The sequence below is a fragment of the Macaca thibetana genome, chromosome 8, assembly GCF_024542745.1.
Source record: "Macaca thibetana thibetana isolate TM-01 chromosome 8, ASM2454274v1, whole genome shotgun sequence".
NCBI lineage: Eukaryota > Metazoa > Chordata > Mammalia > Primates > Cercopithecidae > Macaca > Macaca thibetana.
The window spans coordinates 120,582,554-120,598,906 of record NC_065585.1 but is presented as its reverse complement, the minus strand read 5'-3'; the positions used below and the strand labels follow the sequence as shown (position 1 = coordinate 120,598,906).

General features: G+C 46.5%; 3 protein-coding genes across 4 annotated transcripts in view; 1 reads left to right on the top strand and 2 right to left on the bottom strand.

The window, feature by feature from the left end:
- The window catches only part of LOC126961287 (60S ribosomal protein L34-like), a 563,491-nt gene that overhangs the window by 323,310 nt on the left and 223,828 nt on the right, over positions 1 to 16,353 (top strand). The window lies entirely within an intron of this gene.
- PEBP4 (phosphatidylethanolamine binding protein 4) overlaps positions 1 to 16,353 on the bottom strand; it is a 478,151-nt gene that overhangs the window by 312,222 nt on the left and 149,576 nt on the right. The window lies entirely within an intron of this gene.
- TNFRSF10B (TNF receptor superfamily member 10b) overlaps positions 1 to 16,353 on the bottom strand; it is a 52,693-nt gene that overhangs the window by 3,780 nt on the left and 32,560 nt on the right. The window contains exons 3-9 of one of the 2 annotated variants that reach the window (XM_050801442.1): positions 7,904 to 8,017; positions 6,761 to 6,872; positions 5,678 to 5,751; positions 5,480 to 5,590; positions 4,870 to 4,901; positions 4,273 to 4,437; positions 287 to 359 (exon numbers count right to left, since the gene is read on the bottom strand). In XM_050801442.1, coding sequence (XP_050657399.1) covers positions 287 to 359; positions 4,273 to 4,437; positions 4,870 to 4,901; positions 5,480 to 5,590; positions 5,678 to 5,751; positions 6,761 to 6,872; positions 7,904 to 8,017 — 681 coding nt within the window. Of the gene's footprint in view, positions 1 to 286; positions 360 to 4,272; positions 4,438 to 4,869; positions 4,902 to 5,479; positions 5,752 to 6,760; positions 6,873 to 7,903; positions 8,018 to 16,353 lie in introns of both variants that reach the window. The other variant, XM_050801441.1, reaches the window with a different exon arrangement.

Sequence of the window (16,353 nt, the reverse complement as noted above, 5' to 3'; positions counted from 1 at the left end):
GGAGGTCCCTGGGGCGGGGGCTACATCAGACCCTGAACAAAGGAGGAGAGAGGACAAGGGAACGGACAGAGTCATTAGGGTCATTGATAGGGCGCAGAGAGGATGAGGTAGAGTGGGGAGAAGAGATGGGAGAAGACAGTTTAGGGTCCAGATGGTCTATACCACAGGACCCCCTGCTTCCTCCATGGAATACTCTGGAAGAGCCCTCTCACCTATGGGGACAGAAATTAGGACACTGTCCCTATTCCCTCCATTCCTGCTGCATCTCCAGGAGCAAAACACTTACTCTCAGTGGGGTCGTTTTCATTCACTGGAACCAGCTGCCCCCTCCTCTGAGGCCCTTCAGCTTTTGCCGGTTCCTGTAACACATAGTGCAGAACGTCCCGGTCAGAGCCAGGAGTCCTGCAGTCCAGTACTGAACCAGACCACCAGCCAGCCCTGAGACCTGCAGCACGTTACTTCCAGAACATTGTTCTGAAAGTTCCGGCAACAAGACAGGAAACAAAGAGGCAAGACTCTCGGAAGGAGGCCAATACAGCAGTCAATATTTAAATTAGGAGTGTATATTTTTAAAACCCCAAGGTTTAAATTGTAATACTTAAAAATGAATATGTCCTGATGATTTTTTTTTTTTTTTTTTTTTTTTTTTTTTTTTGGAGACAGAGTCTTACTCTGTCTCCCAGGCTGGAGTGCAATGATGCCATCTTGGCTCACTGCAACCTCCACCTCTGGGTTCAAGAGATTCTCTTGCCTCAGCCTCCCAAGTAACTGGGATTACAGGTGTGTGCCACCATGCCCAGCTAATTTTTGTATTTTATTTTTGTATTTTTAGTAGAGACAGGGTTTCACCATGTTGGCCAGGCTAGTCTCAAGCTCCTGACCTCAAGTGATCTGCCCGGCTCAGTCTCCCAAATTGTTGGGATTACAGGCATGAGCCACTGCACCCAGCCCTGATGAATGTTAAAACACATAGCAGAAGCTGGGCATGGTGGCTCACACCTGTAATCCCAGCACTCTGGGAGGCTGAGGTGTGAGGATTGCTTGAGTCCAGGAGTTGGAGACCAGCCTGGGCAACATAGCGAGATCCTGTCTCTAAAATAAAATAAAAATAAAAATAAAATAAAATAAAATAATAAAATAAAATATAAAATAAAAGCTGGGTGTGGTGGCACGAAACTGTCTACCCTAGCTACTCAGGAGGCTGAGGCAGGAGGATCACTTGGCCTTAGGAGGTCAAGGCTGCAGTGAGCCATGATTGTACCACTGCACTCCAGCCTAGGTGACAGAGTGAGACCCATCTCAGAAAAGAAAGAAAAGAAAAGTAGCAGCAGACATAATAAATTAGAAAATGGACTTACAAGAAGACCCGAAATGCAAAGAAACAGCTTTGATGAGGAATAGGAATAATTTATCTGAAATAAACACCCAAATCTTGACTGAGTCATAATAAAAGACTTGAAATACTATCTTCTTTGATAATAATATTGAATGTTGAAAGGATCTCAATCATTCCTAGAACCATTTATTAATTTAAATTAATATTTTTTAACATCCAGTGATTATGTGGTGGTGGCGGGGTGGGTGCTGGAGAAAATCTTATAATTCTAAATTTTATCTAATTCTAAATTTTAAGATGTGTGAAAATAATTTTGAAAACATATTTGCTGTCTAAGATATTAAAACATATTAGACAGTTTTGTTTGGTGTTGTACATGATATAATCCTTTTCATGTCAATACCACATATATACATATGCATGTATGTACATAGATGGCATATGCATAAAGAGCTTAGCAAAGAATTGCAAGAAATTATCCACTGTAGTTACCTGAAATATAAGGGCCAGAAGCCTGGGGAAAGAGTGAAGAAGGCTCTTGATATGATCAAGTTTTTTCATACTCTGGTGGATGTGTGGCTATGGGTGACCTCCTTTTTAAAAAGGTGCCTCACGCCTGTAATCCCAGCACTTTGGGAGGCTGAGGCGGGCAGATCACAAGGTCAGGAGATCGAGACCATCCTGGCTAACTCAGTGAAACCCCGTTTCTACTAAAAATACAAAAAAAAAAAAAAAAAAAAAAATTAGCCGGGCGTGGTGGCGGGTGCCTATAGTCCCAGCTACTCAGGAGGCTGAGGCAGGAGAATGGCGTGAACCCGGGAGGCAGAGTTTGCAGTGAGCCAAGATCGCACCACTGCACTCCAGCCTGGGCGACAGAGCGAGACTCTGTCTCAAAAAAACAAAACAAAAAACAAAAACAACAACAACAAAAAAATGATGAGGCCAGGCATGGTGGCTCATGCTTGTGATCCCAGCATTTTGGGAGGCCAAGGAGGGTAAATTGCCTGAGCTCAGGAGTTCGAGACCAGCCTAGGCAACATGACCAAACCAGTCTCTCTAAAAAAATACAAAACTTAGCTGGGCACGGTGGCACATGCCTATAGTCCCAGCTACTCAGGAAGCTGAGGTGAGAGGATGACTTGAGCCCAGGAGGCAGGGGTTGCAATGAGCCAAGATCGCGCCACTGCACTCCAGCCTGGGTGATAGAGTAAGATCCTGTCTCAAAAAAAAAAAAAAAAAAAAAAAAATGTTCGAAGTGATTAATAAGCATGGAGGAAGTATTGGCATTATTCATTTGTTTCCTTTTAAAATCTCTTCTCTTTATTAAAAAGAAAGTGGTATAGATGCAAGGAAGAAACAGAAACAGTCTAGGTGGAAGAGATCACTGCCCACATAAACATTTGATATTTTCAAGGACAAGATCTAGTTTAAAAAAATAAAAAAAGAGTGAAGAGGAAGAGAGAAAAAAATAAACATTTGACATGTAGCAAAGGAGGTGGCAAAAGGGCAAAGGCAGAGAGAAAAGGAAGAATTGGTCGCTAAGTGGGCTTGGAAGAAGGAAACAGAGACTCAGAACAATTCAGGGAGTTCCTCAGCTTATATGGAATCAAAAATTCAATTCTGTTTAGATTATATTGCGATATGTTAAAAATCAAATCATTAGCCGGGCGCGGTGGCTCACGCCTGTAATCCCAGCACTTTGGGAGGCCGAGGGGGCCGGATCACAAGGTCAGGAGATCGAGACCACGGTGAAACCCCGTCTCTACTAAAAATACAAAAAATTAGCCGGGGGCGGTTGTGGGCGCCTGTAGTCCCAGCTAATCGGGAGGCTGAGGCAGGAGAATGGCGGGAACCCGGGAGGCGGAGCTTGCAGTGAGCCGAGATCGCGCCACTGCACTCCAGCCTGGGCGACAGAGCGAGACTCCGTCTCAAAAAAAAAAAAAAAAAAATTCAATTCTGTTTAGATTATATTGCGGTATGTTAAAAATCAAATCATTAGCCGGGCGCGGTGGCTCACGCCTGTAATCCCAGCACTTTGGGAGGCCGAGGCAGGCGGATCACGAGGTCAGGAAATCGAGACCATCCTGGTTAACACGGTGAAACCCCGTCTCTACTAAAAATACAAAAAATTAGCCGGGCGTGGTGGTGGGCGCCTGTAGTCCCAGCTACTCGGGAGGCTGAGGCAGGAGAATGACATGAACCCGGGAGGCAGAGCTTGCAGTGAGCCGAATCGCGCCACTGCACTGCAGCCTGGGGACAGAGGGAGACTCCTTCTCACAAAAAAAAAAAAAAAAAAAAAAAAAAAAAATCAAATCATTAAAAATAAAACACTGCAAGAAAATGGATAATCTCATCCTATGTTCGAGGGAAGGACTTTCAGTGCTTATGAGCAATGAACAATAAATGTATATACAGATTTCCCACCTACTCAGTATCATATCAAAACTGATGGATTGATATGAACTGATTGTGTGCGAGTGACCAATACAAAAGCCCTCTGTGCATCGACTCGGAATCCTACTTTTTAGAAGCTGCCATATGAACTTTGAAATATGTTCAATGTAATAACAATTTCAGAGTAAATTTAAAACTCCTACTGTTATAAGCAAGGGCTCCTTGAGTTCTGTTAGGAGCACACGATGGAGACTGTGCAGCCTTATTCAGTCACCAATGAACCCTGTGACCCCCACTCTGTGCCTGTGGAGCTCCAGGCTCTGGGGACACAGCAAGGACAGGACAGGGAGTAAGAAGCAGGTGTCCTGCAGACTGGCACAGTCACCACCTCAATGCAGCCGCTTTGTCCTCTGCAGTCCCCTGTCTCTTTCAGGTTCCATTTCCCCTGGGCCAGGAGAGCTAAGGCACTGCCCTCTTGCACTGTCTGTGAAATCCCAGGTAAGCAGCGGGCCAGGAAACAAAATGACCTGTCCCCCACTCACCAGCAGATGCTCTGACTCCCCTGGGGACAAAGTGTTGACGTCTGTCTGCTCTGCTGGCTCCTGGACTTCCATTTCCTGTTCAGGGACCTGGCTGGGCTGCACGATACTCACGATCTCATTGAGGGCATTGTCCTCAGCCCCAGGCCGTTGTGGGGAATGTGAGCTCTGGAAAAAACATTGGGAAGGCAAAGAGTCCACTCAGGAATCCACACCTAGGGCTCGCTGCAGGGTCCCCAGTATGCAGCTGGACCTGCCATCCCCACCCCCTCTCAGTGAGGTCACCGCAGGCAGCCCAGTCTCAGCACATCTAGGACCTGCTGCTGGGGCCAGGGCCCCAGTGCTGTGCTCTGGCAGACACCCCATCCCCAGGGTGCAGGCTGTGGGGTAAGGGTGTCACCTGGGCTGCAGCAGGGCTCACCAGCATATGCGGTGCTCAAAACAGCCATGTGTCCCCCACAGTCAGCCCAGAGCCCCCAGGCCACTTCAGAGAGTCAGGGCAGCCATGAGGACAATGGGGACCTACCCACCCAGGTTCTGCTGTCCCAGGAAGCAGTTCCTGAGCCCCTGAGCCCCCAGCTCCTGGAGAAACCAACTCACACTGTCCACACGCTCAGGGTCCCCGCCACCACCTAAAAGAGAAGGAGTCTCCTTAGCAGGAGGGGAGGGGCCCACACAGCACCTCCCTCCCAGAGGACAGTGGGGCGCAGGGGTGGGCTGGGGGCAGGGACACTGGACAAGGAGCCCCGGGCCTGGGGACAGGAATGGGGTCTTACAACTCAGAGACACCCTGAGGAAGGGGGATGAGAAGGGGAACTAGAGTAAAACCAACACATGGAAAATCTCTGTGTTCTGCTCTGACCAAGGCTGAATAAATCCCGCGACCACTTCTCATCCTCACCCTTGTCACCCGGTTGAGGAGCCGACTGCCCCCTGCCTGGCTGGGCCTGAAGGTGGGAGGAACTGGCCCTGCCCTCCTGGACTTGGCTGGGAGATGAGGGGACCCCCAGCTCCGGAAGAGGGAGTGATGAGACCGGGGTTCTGGGGGGTGCCTGGGATGTGGGGATGGGGGTGACCACAAGGAGGAGGATACAGCCAGGCTGGAGACACTAAGACTTGGGGGAGGGGCAGCCGTTTCTGTCTGTGGGAATAGAGTGGGGGGGGGCAGGGCAGAGAGTGCCCAGTGCCTCCGCCCTCAGCCAGCACCTACCTGAGCAGACGCCTTTCAGGTAAGGAAGGACTTTCTTCCACAGTGAAGTCTTCCAAACAATCACAGCCACAACCACGATTACGACGAAAACTATGACCCCTATGATGATGCCTGAGAGGGAACAGGGAGAAGCAGGAGTCCCAGGGCTGGTGGTCACTGTCTTCTCCACAGCTGGGACTTCCCCAGTGTGCTTTGTACCTGATTCTTTGTGGACACACTCGATGTCACTCCAGGGCGTACAATCCTTGACCTTGACCATCCCTCTGGGGCACCTGGATACACACAGGGAGGGAGAGGGGGGACTCTTGATGGAAAGCTGGCCAGGTGGGATGAAAGAGGAGCCACCCTCCCTCCCCAGTGTCCCTGAGAAGGTGTCAGGGAAAGGGCAGGTTCCTCGTGTCTGCAGGGGGTCCCCCTATGCTCCCTTATTAAGGCTGGGGAAGAGTCTGAGCATGCGCACTTCAGGACCCTCGGCCTCCCTGCTCTGGGGTCAGAGCTGCAGCTCCAGGAGCCTTCCGTGCTGGGCACACACGGATCTTCCCTGGGCTGCAGGGGAGGCTGCGTTAGGAGGAGCCACACTCCAGGGGAAGGTCACAAGCCCCTATGGCCACAAGCTGAGTCTGGTCTTCCAGTCAACCACAAAAGTGAGCTCTTGTCCCCACCTGTCTGCCCATTCCTCCCAATCACAGCAAATACTACGGGGGCCAGAGAAGAGCAAATTACCCTTGGCCCCTAAAACCCAAATAGAGAAAAGACAGGTCTTATTGAGGGATCAGGGGCCAGGGGCGAGGCCAGCTGGGTGGGCTCAGGTCCTCATGGGAACTTGAAGGAGCTCCACCCACGGCCTTATTATGCCTCTTGTGGGCTGTGGGCACTTTTCTCTTTATGGACCCCTGCCTGCATAAAAAATATTAAAAATTACATTTTATTGCTGAATTGGTATAAAGATGAATATATCCCTGGCTGCATTCTACTCATTCTTCTCATTTCAAAAGAAATTAAATCGTTTCATGGGCCCCTAAAAGTATCATGGGCCCTACATCATGGCCTTCTGTGGTCAGTGAACAAGTCAGCCTGGCCAAGGGGACTCGTGCTGGGGAGGGGTGGGAAGGGGCTGCTACAGGGGGCAGGGGTGGGGACAGGCAGAGGGATCAGGAGGGGCAGCCACAGGCTGAAGGATGCCCCATGGGGGTGCTCTCAGAGGATAGACAGGGGTACAAGGAGGCTTGGGTCTTCTTGGGGTTCTGTGGAGCTGCTGGGAGCCCCCGGCTGCTGTCTCACCCTGTGCGGCACTTCCGGCAAATCTCGGGGGAATCTTCTTCCCGGAAGGTGCCTTCTTCGCACTGACACACCGTGTTTCTGGTCGTGGTGCAGGAATTCACCTCCACTTCACCTGACGACAGAGCACAAGGTTTTGGGATATGTTTTCCTGATGTGTCCCTTGACCCTTCCTCCCCACCCCAAGACCCTCCTACTCAGCTTAATTCAGTTCGCCAAGGAGTTCTGAGGGCCAGTTTCTGCACCAGCACACTGGTGGCTCATACAGGACGCCCACCCTTCAGCTGTCGCCAACACTCAAGGGTCATACAAAAGGACCACAATTCATTATTTATTACATTAGATTAGGGGAAAGCATCGTTTAGGGAACAAGCATTGTTTAGATCACATGGTCAGTAGCAAGGGAAGTGTGAGGCATCACCTGAGAGACTGCAAGGAGAGGAGCCCTTGGGTGATTTCCCCAAGGCCCGGCCTGCTGGGGAGGAGGGAGAGGCCTGAGAACTGGAAGGATGAGTGAGGCCGAGCACCTGCCAAGAGCACAGAGCCCGGGAGAGAGAGCCTGGTCCAGAAGCAGACCCGTGCCACCGCTGAGACCCAGCCCTGTGCACTCGGCCAGGCTCATAGCCCCACCCCTTTGCAGCTGATAGTCTAAAAGATTTCCCTACCATGTAGCATACATTGTACAAATAATTTCTGTATTATTATTATTATTATTATTAAGACAGGGTTTTGCTCTGTTGCCTGGGCTGGAATGCAGTGACGCAATCTCGGCTCCCTGCAACCTCCACTTCCTGGGCTCAAGAGAGCCTCCTGCCTCAGCTTCCTAAGTAGCTGGGAATACAGGCACACACCACCCTGCCTGGCTAATGTTTATATTTTTGTAGAGATGGGGTTTCTCATTTTGCCCAGGATGGTTTCAAACTCCTGGGCTCAAGAGATGCCTCCCAAAGTGTTGAGATTACAGGCATGAGCCACTATGCCTGGCCTGTTTTATTTACTAAAAAACTCGAAGACAAAATCATGGAACGAAGTATGACGAAGACCAAGGTGGACCAGTATCTAGGTCTCCTGATCCCATTTTAGCTACAACTTTTATGTCATCACCCTGCATTCCACCTTGAGGCATGGGGTCCTTAAGTTCTGTACCTGAGTCACACTTGGTGCAGCGCAAGCAGAAAAGGAAGTCATTCCAGTGAGTGCTGTAGTCCTGTCCATATTTGCAGGAGATACAATCTCTACTGTCTTCGGAGATGTGGTGTCCTGGGAGGGGAGAGAAAAGCTGGTGAATGAAATGTCACAGGATTCCCAGCAGCTGGCAGTGGTGACTGGGGGACTGCTTTTTCAGGGATGTGTGGAACCCAAACAGGGAAATCTCTAGCTTGGTCAGTTTGTCAATTCTGCATTCACACACCTTAAACCAGCACTGCCAAAAGAAATATAAGCCACACATTTATTTATTTATTTTATTTTATTTTATTTTATTTTATTTTATTTTATGTTATGTTATGTTTTACTTTTGAGACATAGTCTCATTCTGTTGACCAGGCTGGAGTGCAATGGCACGATCTTGGCTCACTGCAACCTCTGCCTCCAGGGTTCAAGCGATTCTCCTGCCTCAGCCTCCTGAGTAGCTGGGACTACAGGCACGTACCACTACACCTGGCTAATTTTTGCATTTTTTTAGTAGAGACAGGGTTTCACCATATTGGCCAGGCTAGTCTCGATCTCCTGACCTTGTGATCCACCTGCCTCAGCCTCCCAAAGTACTGGGATTACAGGCGTGAGCCACTGCGCCCAGCCTATTTATTTATTTATTTAGACAGGGTCTTGCTCTGTAGCCCAAGCTGGAGTGCAGTGGTGTGATCTCAGCTCACTGCACCCTCGACCTCCCAGACCCCCCCTCTCGCCCACCCACAAATAGCTGGGACTACAGGTGTACACCACCACACCGGGTTAATTTTTTGTGTACTTTTTCTTTTGTAGAGACGAGATTTCACCATGTTGCCTAGGCTGGTCTCAAACTCCTGGGCTCAAGCGATTCACTCTCCTTGGACTCCCAAGGTGCTGGGAATACAGGTGTAAGCCACGTACATGCCCAGCCCACATATGAAATTTAAATTCACACTCAGCACATTAAAAAAAGTGAGAAGGGGTAAAATTAATTTTAATAATGCATTTAAATTTAATGTACCCCAGATAATATCACTTAAATATGTAATCCACGTAAAACGTTGAGATATTTTACAGCATTTTTTTTCATAGTATGTCTTCAAATCCTGCGTATATTTCAACTCATGGCACATCTCAATTTGCAGTAGCATATTTATTTCTTTTTTATTTTTGAGATGGAATCTTGCTCTGTTGCCCAGGCTAGAGTACAGTGATCTCGGCTCACTGCAACCTCTGCCTCCTGGGTTCAAGCAATTCTCCTGCCTCAGCCTCCCAAGTAACTGGGATTACAGGCACCCGCCACCGCACCTGGCTAATTTTTGTATTTTTAGTAGAGATGGAGTTTCACCATCTTGGCCAGGCTGGTCTTGAACTCCTGACCTTGTGATCCGCCCGCCTCGCATATTTCAAGTGATTGGCAATCACATGGGCCTAGGGACTACTATATTAGACAGTGCCATTTAGACCTTTAAAATGCACAGAATAATGTCCTAATACCTGTTCTGAATGAGCTCCTAGCCAGTGGAAGATACACCAGGAGCAGAAGTCATAGAACAATGGGAAAAGCCTTCAAAATTAAAGCTCACACCATCAGCCATGGGAAGAAAATGGGAGGAATCTCTATAGAGTCAAAGAATGATCCAAAGAAAGAGGGACTAAAGCTGCCCTGGAATGAAGATGTGTTTCAAAATTGGAAAGTGTGAGTCCCGCCAACTCTGCTTTTCTTTTACCAGATTGTTTTTGGTCAGTAAGTCCTTTTTAATTCCATACGACTTTGAATATAAATTCTTCCATTTTTAAAATAACACCACTGAGATCTTGATAGGGATTGCATTGAATCTGTATATTGCTTTGGGTAATTTAACACCATTTTGATCTATGAACATGGAATATCTTCCTGTTTATTTTGGTTTTCTTTAATTTCTTACAGCAATGTTTGATAGTTTTCAGTGTAAAAGTTTCGCAGTAGCAAAGAACAATCCAAAAGGGAAATTAAGAAAAACACTTTCATTGACAATGACATAAAAACAAATAAAACATTTAGGAATAATATTTAACAAGGAGGTGCAAGACTTTTGAAAAACATTTGTCTACATATCCAAGAAGCTTAACGATCTCCAAGCAGGATAAGTTAAAAGAGAACTACACTGAGACACATTATAGTCAAATGGACAAAAGCCCAACACAAACAGAAAATCCTGAAAGCAGCAAGTGGCCCACTCAGTATGTACAAGGGAACCCCAATAAGGTTATTAGCTAATTTCTCACCAGGAACCACAGAGGCCAGAAGGGAGTGGGTAACATATTTAAAGTGCCAAAAACCAAAAACACACACAAAATCCTGCAACCAAGAATCTGATATCCAGCAATACTGTCATTCAAGAAGGAAGAAGAAATTAAGACATTCTTAGGTAAGTGAAAGGTAATGGAGCACATTACTAGTAGATCTGCCCTGTGAAATGCTAAAAGGAGTCCTTTAGGAGGTAATGTAATGACATTAGGTAATAGCTCAAAGGCATATGAAGAGATAAAGAATACTGGAAAAGGTAATGATACAGGTAAATATAAATGTTGGTACACAGCTACTCAGGCTGCTATAATAAAATCCCATAGACCAAGTGGCTTAAACAATAGACATTTACTTCTCATAGTTCTAGAGATGGCCACCATCTTGCTGTGCATTCACATAACCTCTTCCTTGTGCACACGAGAAGAGAGAGAGAGAGACAGCTCAAGTTGTCTGGTGTCTTTTCTTAAAAAGGCACCAATTCCATTATGATGGCCCCACCCTCACGATCTGATCTAAACCCAATTACTTCCCAAAGACACCATCTCCAAATACCATCACATTGGATAGTAAGGCTTCAACATATGATTTCGGGAGACACAATTCAGTCTATAGCACAGTATTGTGGTACATTCGGCTTGTAAATCCTCTTGTTTACTTATATGATTTAAAGAGCAAATGCAGAAAACAATAATTACAAATTGATGTTAATAGGCACACAATGTATAAGGATGTGATCTATGACAACAACAAGATGGAGGAGGAAAGATGGAGAAGTACAGGAGCGCAGTGTTTGCATACCATTGAAATTATGTTGACATTATTAAAACTAAGCTCAAGTCCATCTCAGAAAGGGGCCAGTGGGTCCCCAAACCCATCCTGTCTGATTTCCCCATTTTAGTATGCATAATTGGAATAGACATACTCAGCAGCTGGCACAATCCCCACCTTCATTCCCTGACATGTGAAGTGAAGACTAAAGACCAGGTGGAAGCCACCAGATTTGCATTTACTTAAAAAAAAAAAACAAAACAGTAAATCAAAAGCAATATCAGATGGGCATGGTGGCTCATGTCTGTAATTCCAGCACACTGGGAGGTCAAGGCAGGAGGATTGCTTGAGGCCAGGGGTTTAAGACCAGCCTGGGCAACATAGTGAGACTCCATCTGTACATACACATACAAAATTATCCAGGTATGATGGTACATGCCTGTAGTCTTAGCTGCTCAAGAAACTGAGGCAGGATGATTGCTTGAGCCCAGGAGTTCAAGCTGCAGTGGGTGCTGATTATACCACTGCACTCCAGCCTGCGTGACAAAGTGATACCCCACCAGTAAAGCACAAAAAAACAAAAGCAATGCCACATCCCTGGAGGGATTGCAGAGATCATTACCACCATCCAGGATGCATCTGTGGCGATTCCCACCACATGCCCACTGAACTTGCCTATTTGGCTTGTGCCAAAGACAGTTGGATCTTGGTGAATGACAGTGGATTATCATAAGCTTAACCAGGTCGTGATTCCAGTTGTAACTGCTGTACCAGATATGGTTTCATTGTTTGAGCAAATCGCCACATCCCTGTCACCCTGGTACCTGGTATGCAGGTATTGAACTGGCAAATGCTTTGTTGTTTATACCTGTCAATAAGGACTCCCAGAGAAGCAGTTTGCTTTCAGTTGGCAAGGCCAGCAATATACCTTCACTATCCTATCTCCGGGATGCACCAACTTGCAGCCCTATGTCATAATTTAGTTTGCATTGCTTTTTTCTTTTTTCTTTTTTTTTGACAGAGTCTTGCTCTGTCGCTCAGGCTAGAGTACAGTGGCATGATCTCAGCTCACTGCAACTTCCACCTCCTGGGTTCAAGCGATTCTCATTCCTTAGCCTCCCAAGTAGCTGGGATTATCCATGTAAGCCACCACATCCAGCTAATTTTTGTATTTTTAGTAGAGATGAGGTTTCACCATGTTGGCCAGGCTGGTCTAGAACTCCTGGCCTCAAGTGACCCATCCACCTTGGCCTCCCAAAGTGCTGGGATTACAGGCATGAGCCACCACATCTGGCCTGCAGGGTTATTGATGGTCTTTCCCTTCAACAAGACATCACACAAGATGATCCATTACATTGATGACATTATACTGATTGAACCTCATGAGCAAGAAGTAGCAACTACTCTTGACTTACTGGTAACACATTTGCATGTCAGAGAATGGGAAATAAATCTGACAAAATTTTAAGGGCCTTCTACCTCAGTAGAAGGACAACAACTAGGAAGCAAATTCCTAGTTGTTGAATGGTGTGGGGCATAAAATATTCCTTCTCAGCCAGATGCAGTGGCTCACGCCTGTAATCCCAACACTTTGGGAGGCTGAGGCAGGCAGATCACGAGGTCAGGAGATCGAGACCATCCTGGCAAACACGATGAAACCCCATCTCTACTAAAAATACAAAAAATTAGCCAGGCAAGGTGGCGGGTGCCTGTAGTCCCAGCTACTAGGGAGGCTGAGGGAGGAGAATAGCATGAACCCGGGAGGCGGAGCTTGCAGTAAGCCAAGGTCACACCACTGCACTCCAACCTGGGCAACAGAGCAAGACTCCACCTCAAAAAAAAAAAAAAAAAAAAAAAAAAAAACCAAAAAACATATTCCTTCTCTTCTAAGATAGTCTAAGATAAAAGATAAATTGTTGTATCTGCCACCCCCCACCCCCAACAACCAAGAAAATGACACAATGCCTAGTGTGCTTATTTTGATTTTGGTGGTAACATAATTCTCATTTGGGTGTATTGCTTTGGCCTATTTATCAAGTGACCTGAAAATGTGCTAGTTTTGAGTGGTGCTCAGAACAAGAGAAGGCTCTGCCACAGGTCCAGGCTGCCGTAGACATTTTTCTGTCACTTGGGCCATACGACCCAGCAGACCCAATGGTGCTTGAAGTATTGGTGGCAGACAGCAATACTGTTTTGAACCTTTGGTAGCCCACTCTAGGTCAACCACAGCACAGGCCCTTAGGTTTTGGAGCAAAGACTTGCCATCCTCTGCAGATAACTACTCTCCTTTTGAGAAACAGCTCTTGGCTTGTTTCTGGGCCTTAGGGCAGACTGAATTGTTAACCATAGGCCACCAAATTACTCTACGACCTGACTGCTTATCGTGAACTGAGTGTTATTTTGCCTACCAAGCCATAAGTTTGGGCACATACAGTCTGAAATTTCCATTTCCATTTCCATTTTCAAATGTAATTAGTATATATACAAAATTGGGCTTAAGCAGGCCCTGAAGGCACAAGAAAGTTACATGAAGAAGTGGCCCAAGTGCCCGTGATCTCCACTCCTGTGATATTACTTTCTTTTGCCCGACCTGCACTTATGGCCTCATGAGAAATTCGCTATGGTCAGTTACCAGAAGAAGGTTTACAGATGGTTCTGCACCACATACAGGTAATACTTAGAAGCGGACATTTGCAGTATCACATCCACTGTTTGGAACATCCCTGAAGGATAGTGGTGAAAAGAAATCCTCTAGATGGGGTGCAGTGGCTCACACCTGTAATCCCAGCACTTTGGGAGGCCAAGGTGGGCGGATGACCTGAGGTCAGGAGTTCGAGACCAGCCTGGCCAACATGGTAAAACCCCGTCTCTACTAAAAATACAAAATTAGCCAAGCATGGGGGCACATGCCTGTAATCCCAGCTACTTGGGAAGATGAGGCAGGGGAATAGCTTGAACCCGGGAGGCAGAGGTTGCAGTGAGCCAAGACCATGCCATTGCACTCTAGCCTGGGCAACAAGAGCGAAACTACATCTGAAAAAATAAAAATAAAAAAAAGAAGATCACTCCACTGGGCAGAACTCTGAGCAGTGCACCTGGTTGTTCATTTTGCTTAGAGGGAAGAATGGCTAGACATGCAGTTATATACTGATTCATGAGCTCTGGTCAATGATTTGGCTGGACAGTCAGAGACTCAGAAGGAAAACTGATAACAAGGAAGTCTGGGGAAGAGGTGTGTGGATAGACCTCTCTGAATGGATAAAAAAGTGATCTTAGCAGGGAAGGATTTTAATAATCAGGTGGATAGGATGACCTGTTCTGTGGATACCAGTCGGCTTCTTTCCCAGCCACCCCTGTCATCACTCAATGGGCTCATGAACAAAGTGTGCGTGGTGGCAGGGATGGAGATTATGTATGGGCTTAACAATACAGAATTCCCTCACCAAGGCCAACCTGGCTGCAGCTGCTACTGAGCGCCCAATCTACAGGTAGGAGAGGCCAACACTGAGTCTCTGAGATAGCACCATTCAGAGGGTCAATCTGCCAGTTACCTGGTGGCAGGTTGATTATTACACTGAACCATGTATATCATGGAGGGGGCAGCATTTTTACTGGAAGAGAAGCTTATTTTGCACATAGACTTGCTTTCCCTGCACGCAATGCTTCTGTCAAAACTATCCTCTGTGGACTCACAGAATGCCTTATCCACAGTCATGGTGTTCACACAGCATTGCTTCTGATTGAGAGACTCACTTGATGGCACATGCATTGCCCACTGTAACAGGCCTGTGCTCATGGAAGTACTGGTCTTACCATGTTTCCCACCATCTCAAAGCTGCTGGCTTGATAAGATGGTGGGATACGGCCTTTTGAAGACTCACTTATAATGTCAGCTGGATAGCAGTACCTTGAAGGGCTGCAACAAGGTTCTCCAGGAGGCTGTCTATGCTCTGAATTATCCTCCAATACAGGGGGTTGGTTCTTCCATTGCTAGGATTCATGTGTCCAGGAATCTAGGGGAGGAAGTAGGAGTGGCCCCACTACACATTACCTTTCGTGGCCCGTTAGCAAATTTTTTGCTGCCTGGTTCCTCGACTTTATGCTTTGCTAGAGCTCTGAGTTTCAGAGGGAGGAATGATTCCATGAGGAGACACAACAATGCTTCCATGTAACTTGAAGTTAAGACTGCTACTTGGCCACTTTGGGTTCCTCATGCCTCTGAATCAACAGGCAAAAACCAGTTACACAAACCCTCCTCGCTGGATTGACTGATTCTGACCACAAAGGGGAAATCAAAGGGGAAATTGGACTGTTATTCCACAATGGACGTAAGGAAGAGGATGTCTAGAATACAGGAGACTCCTTAGGGCATATCTTAGTATTAGCATGCCCTGTGATTAAAGTCAATGGAAAACTACCACAACCCAATTAAGGCAGGACAACTAATAGCTCGGAGGCTTCAGGAATGAAGGTTGGTTCACTCTACCAGGCATAGAGCCGTGACCAGCTGAGGTGCTTAGTGAGGGCACAGGGAATACAGAATGCACAGCAAAAGAAGCTTCTTATAAATACCAGCTACAATGACATGACCAGCTATGGAAACAAGGACTGTAATCATTATAAGTACTTCTTCCTTATTGTGTTATATGTGTGTGCTTATGTGTAAATATATGTTAAGCAAATATCTATGTTTTCTTCCTTCTCTTATCCCCTTGTTACGTGACATAAGATATTTTGAATTTATATCGTAGTATTTAAGTATTGTTCACTCTATAGTATTTATGTTCCAGGGTATCAAGGAGAGGAGTAAACACCACTCAAGGACTTTGCATCCTCTTCTGGAGAAAGGGTTAGTGCGTTTTCAGTTGTATACAGGATAGCTGTATTATGCTAGGTGGAAATACAATCTTATTATTTCCGTTACTTGGAAATTAAGTATGGTTTAAAAGAATTTCAAATCTTTAAAAATTCTGTATTAGTCAGGGCTCTCTAGAGCAGGAGTCTCCAACGTTTTTGCCACCAGGGACTGGTTTCCTGAAAGACAATTTTTCCACGGACTGGAGTTGGGGGAATGGGGATGGTTTCAGGATGATTCAGGCATGTTACATTATTGTGCAGTTTATTTCTATTACTATTACGTTGTAACATATAATGAAATAATTATACAACTCGCCATAATGTAGAATCAGTGGGAGCCCTGAGTTTGTTTTCCTGGAACTAGATGGTCCCATCTGGGGGTGATGGGAGACAGTGACAGATCATCAGGCATTAGATTCTCATAAGGAGTGCGCAACCTAGATCTTTCGAATGCGGAGTTCACAATAGGGTTCGCGTTCCTATGACATCTAATGCTGCGGCTGATTTGACA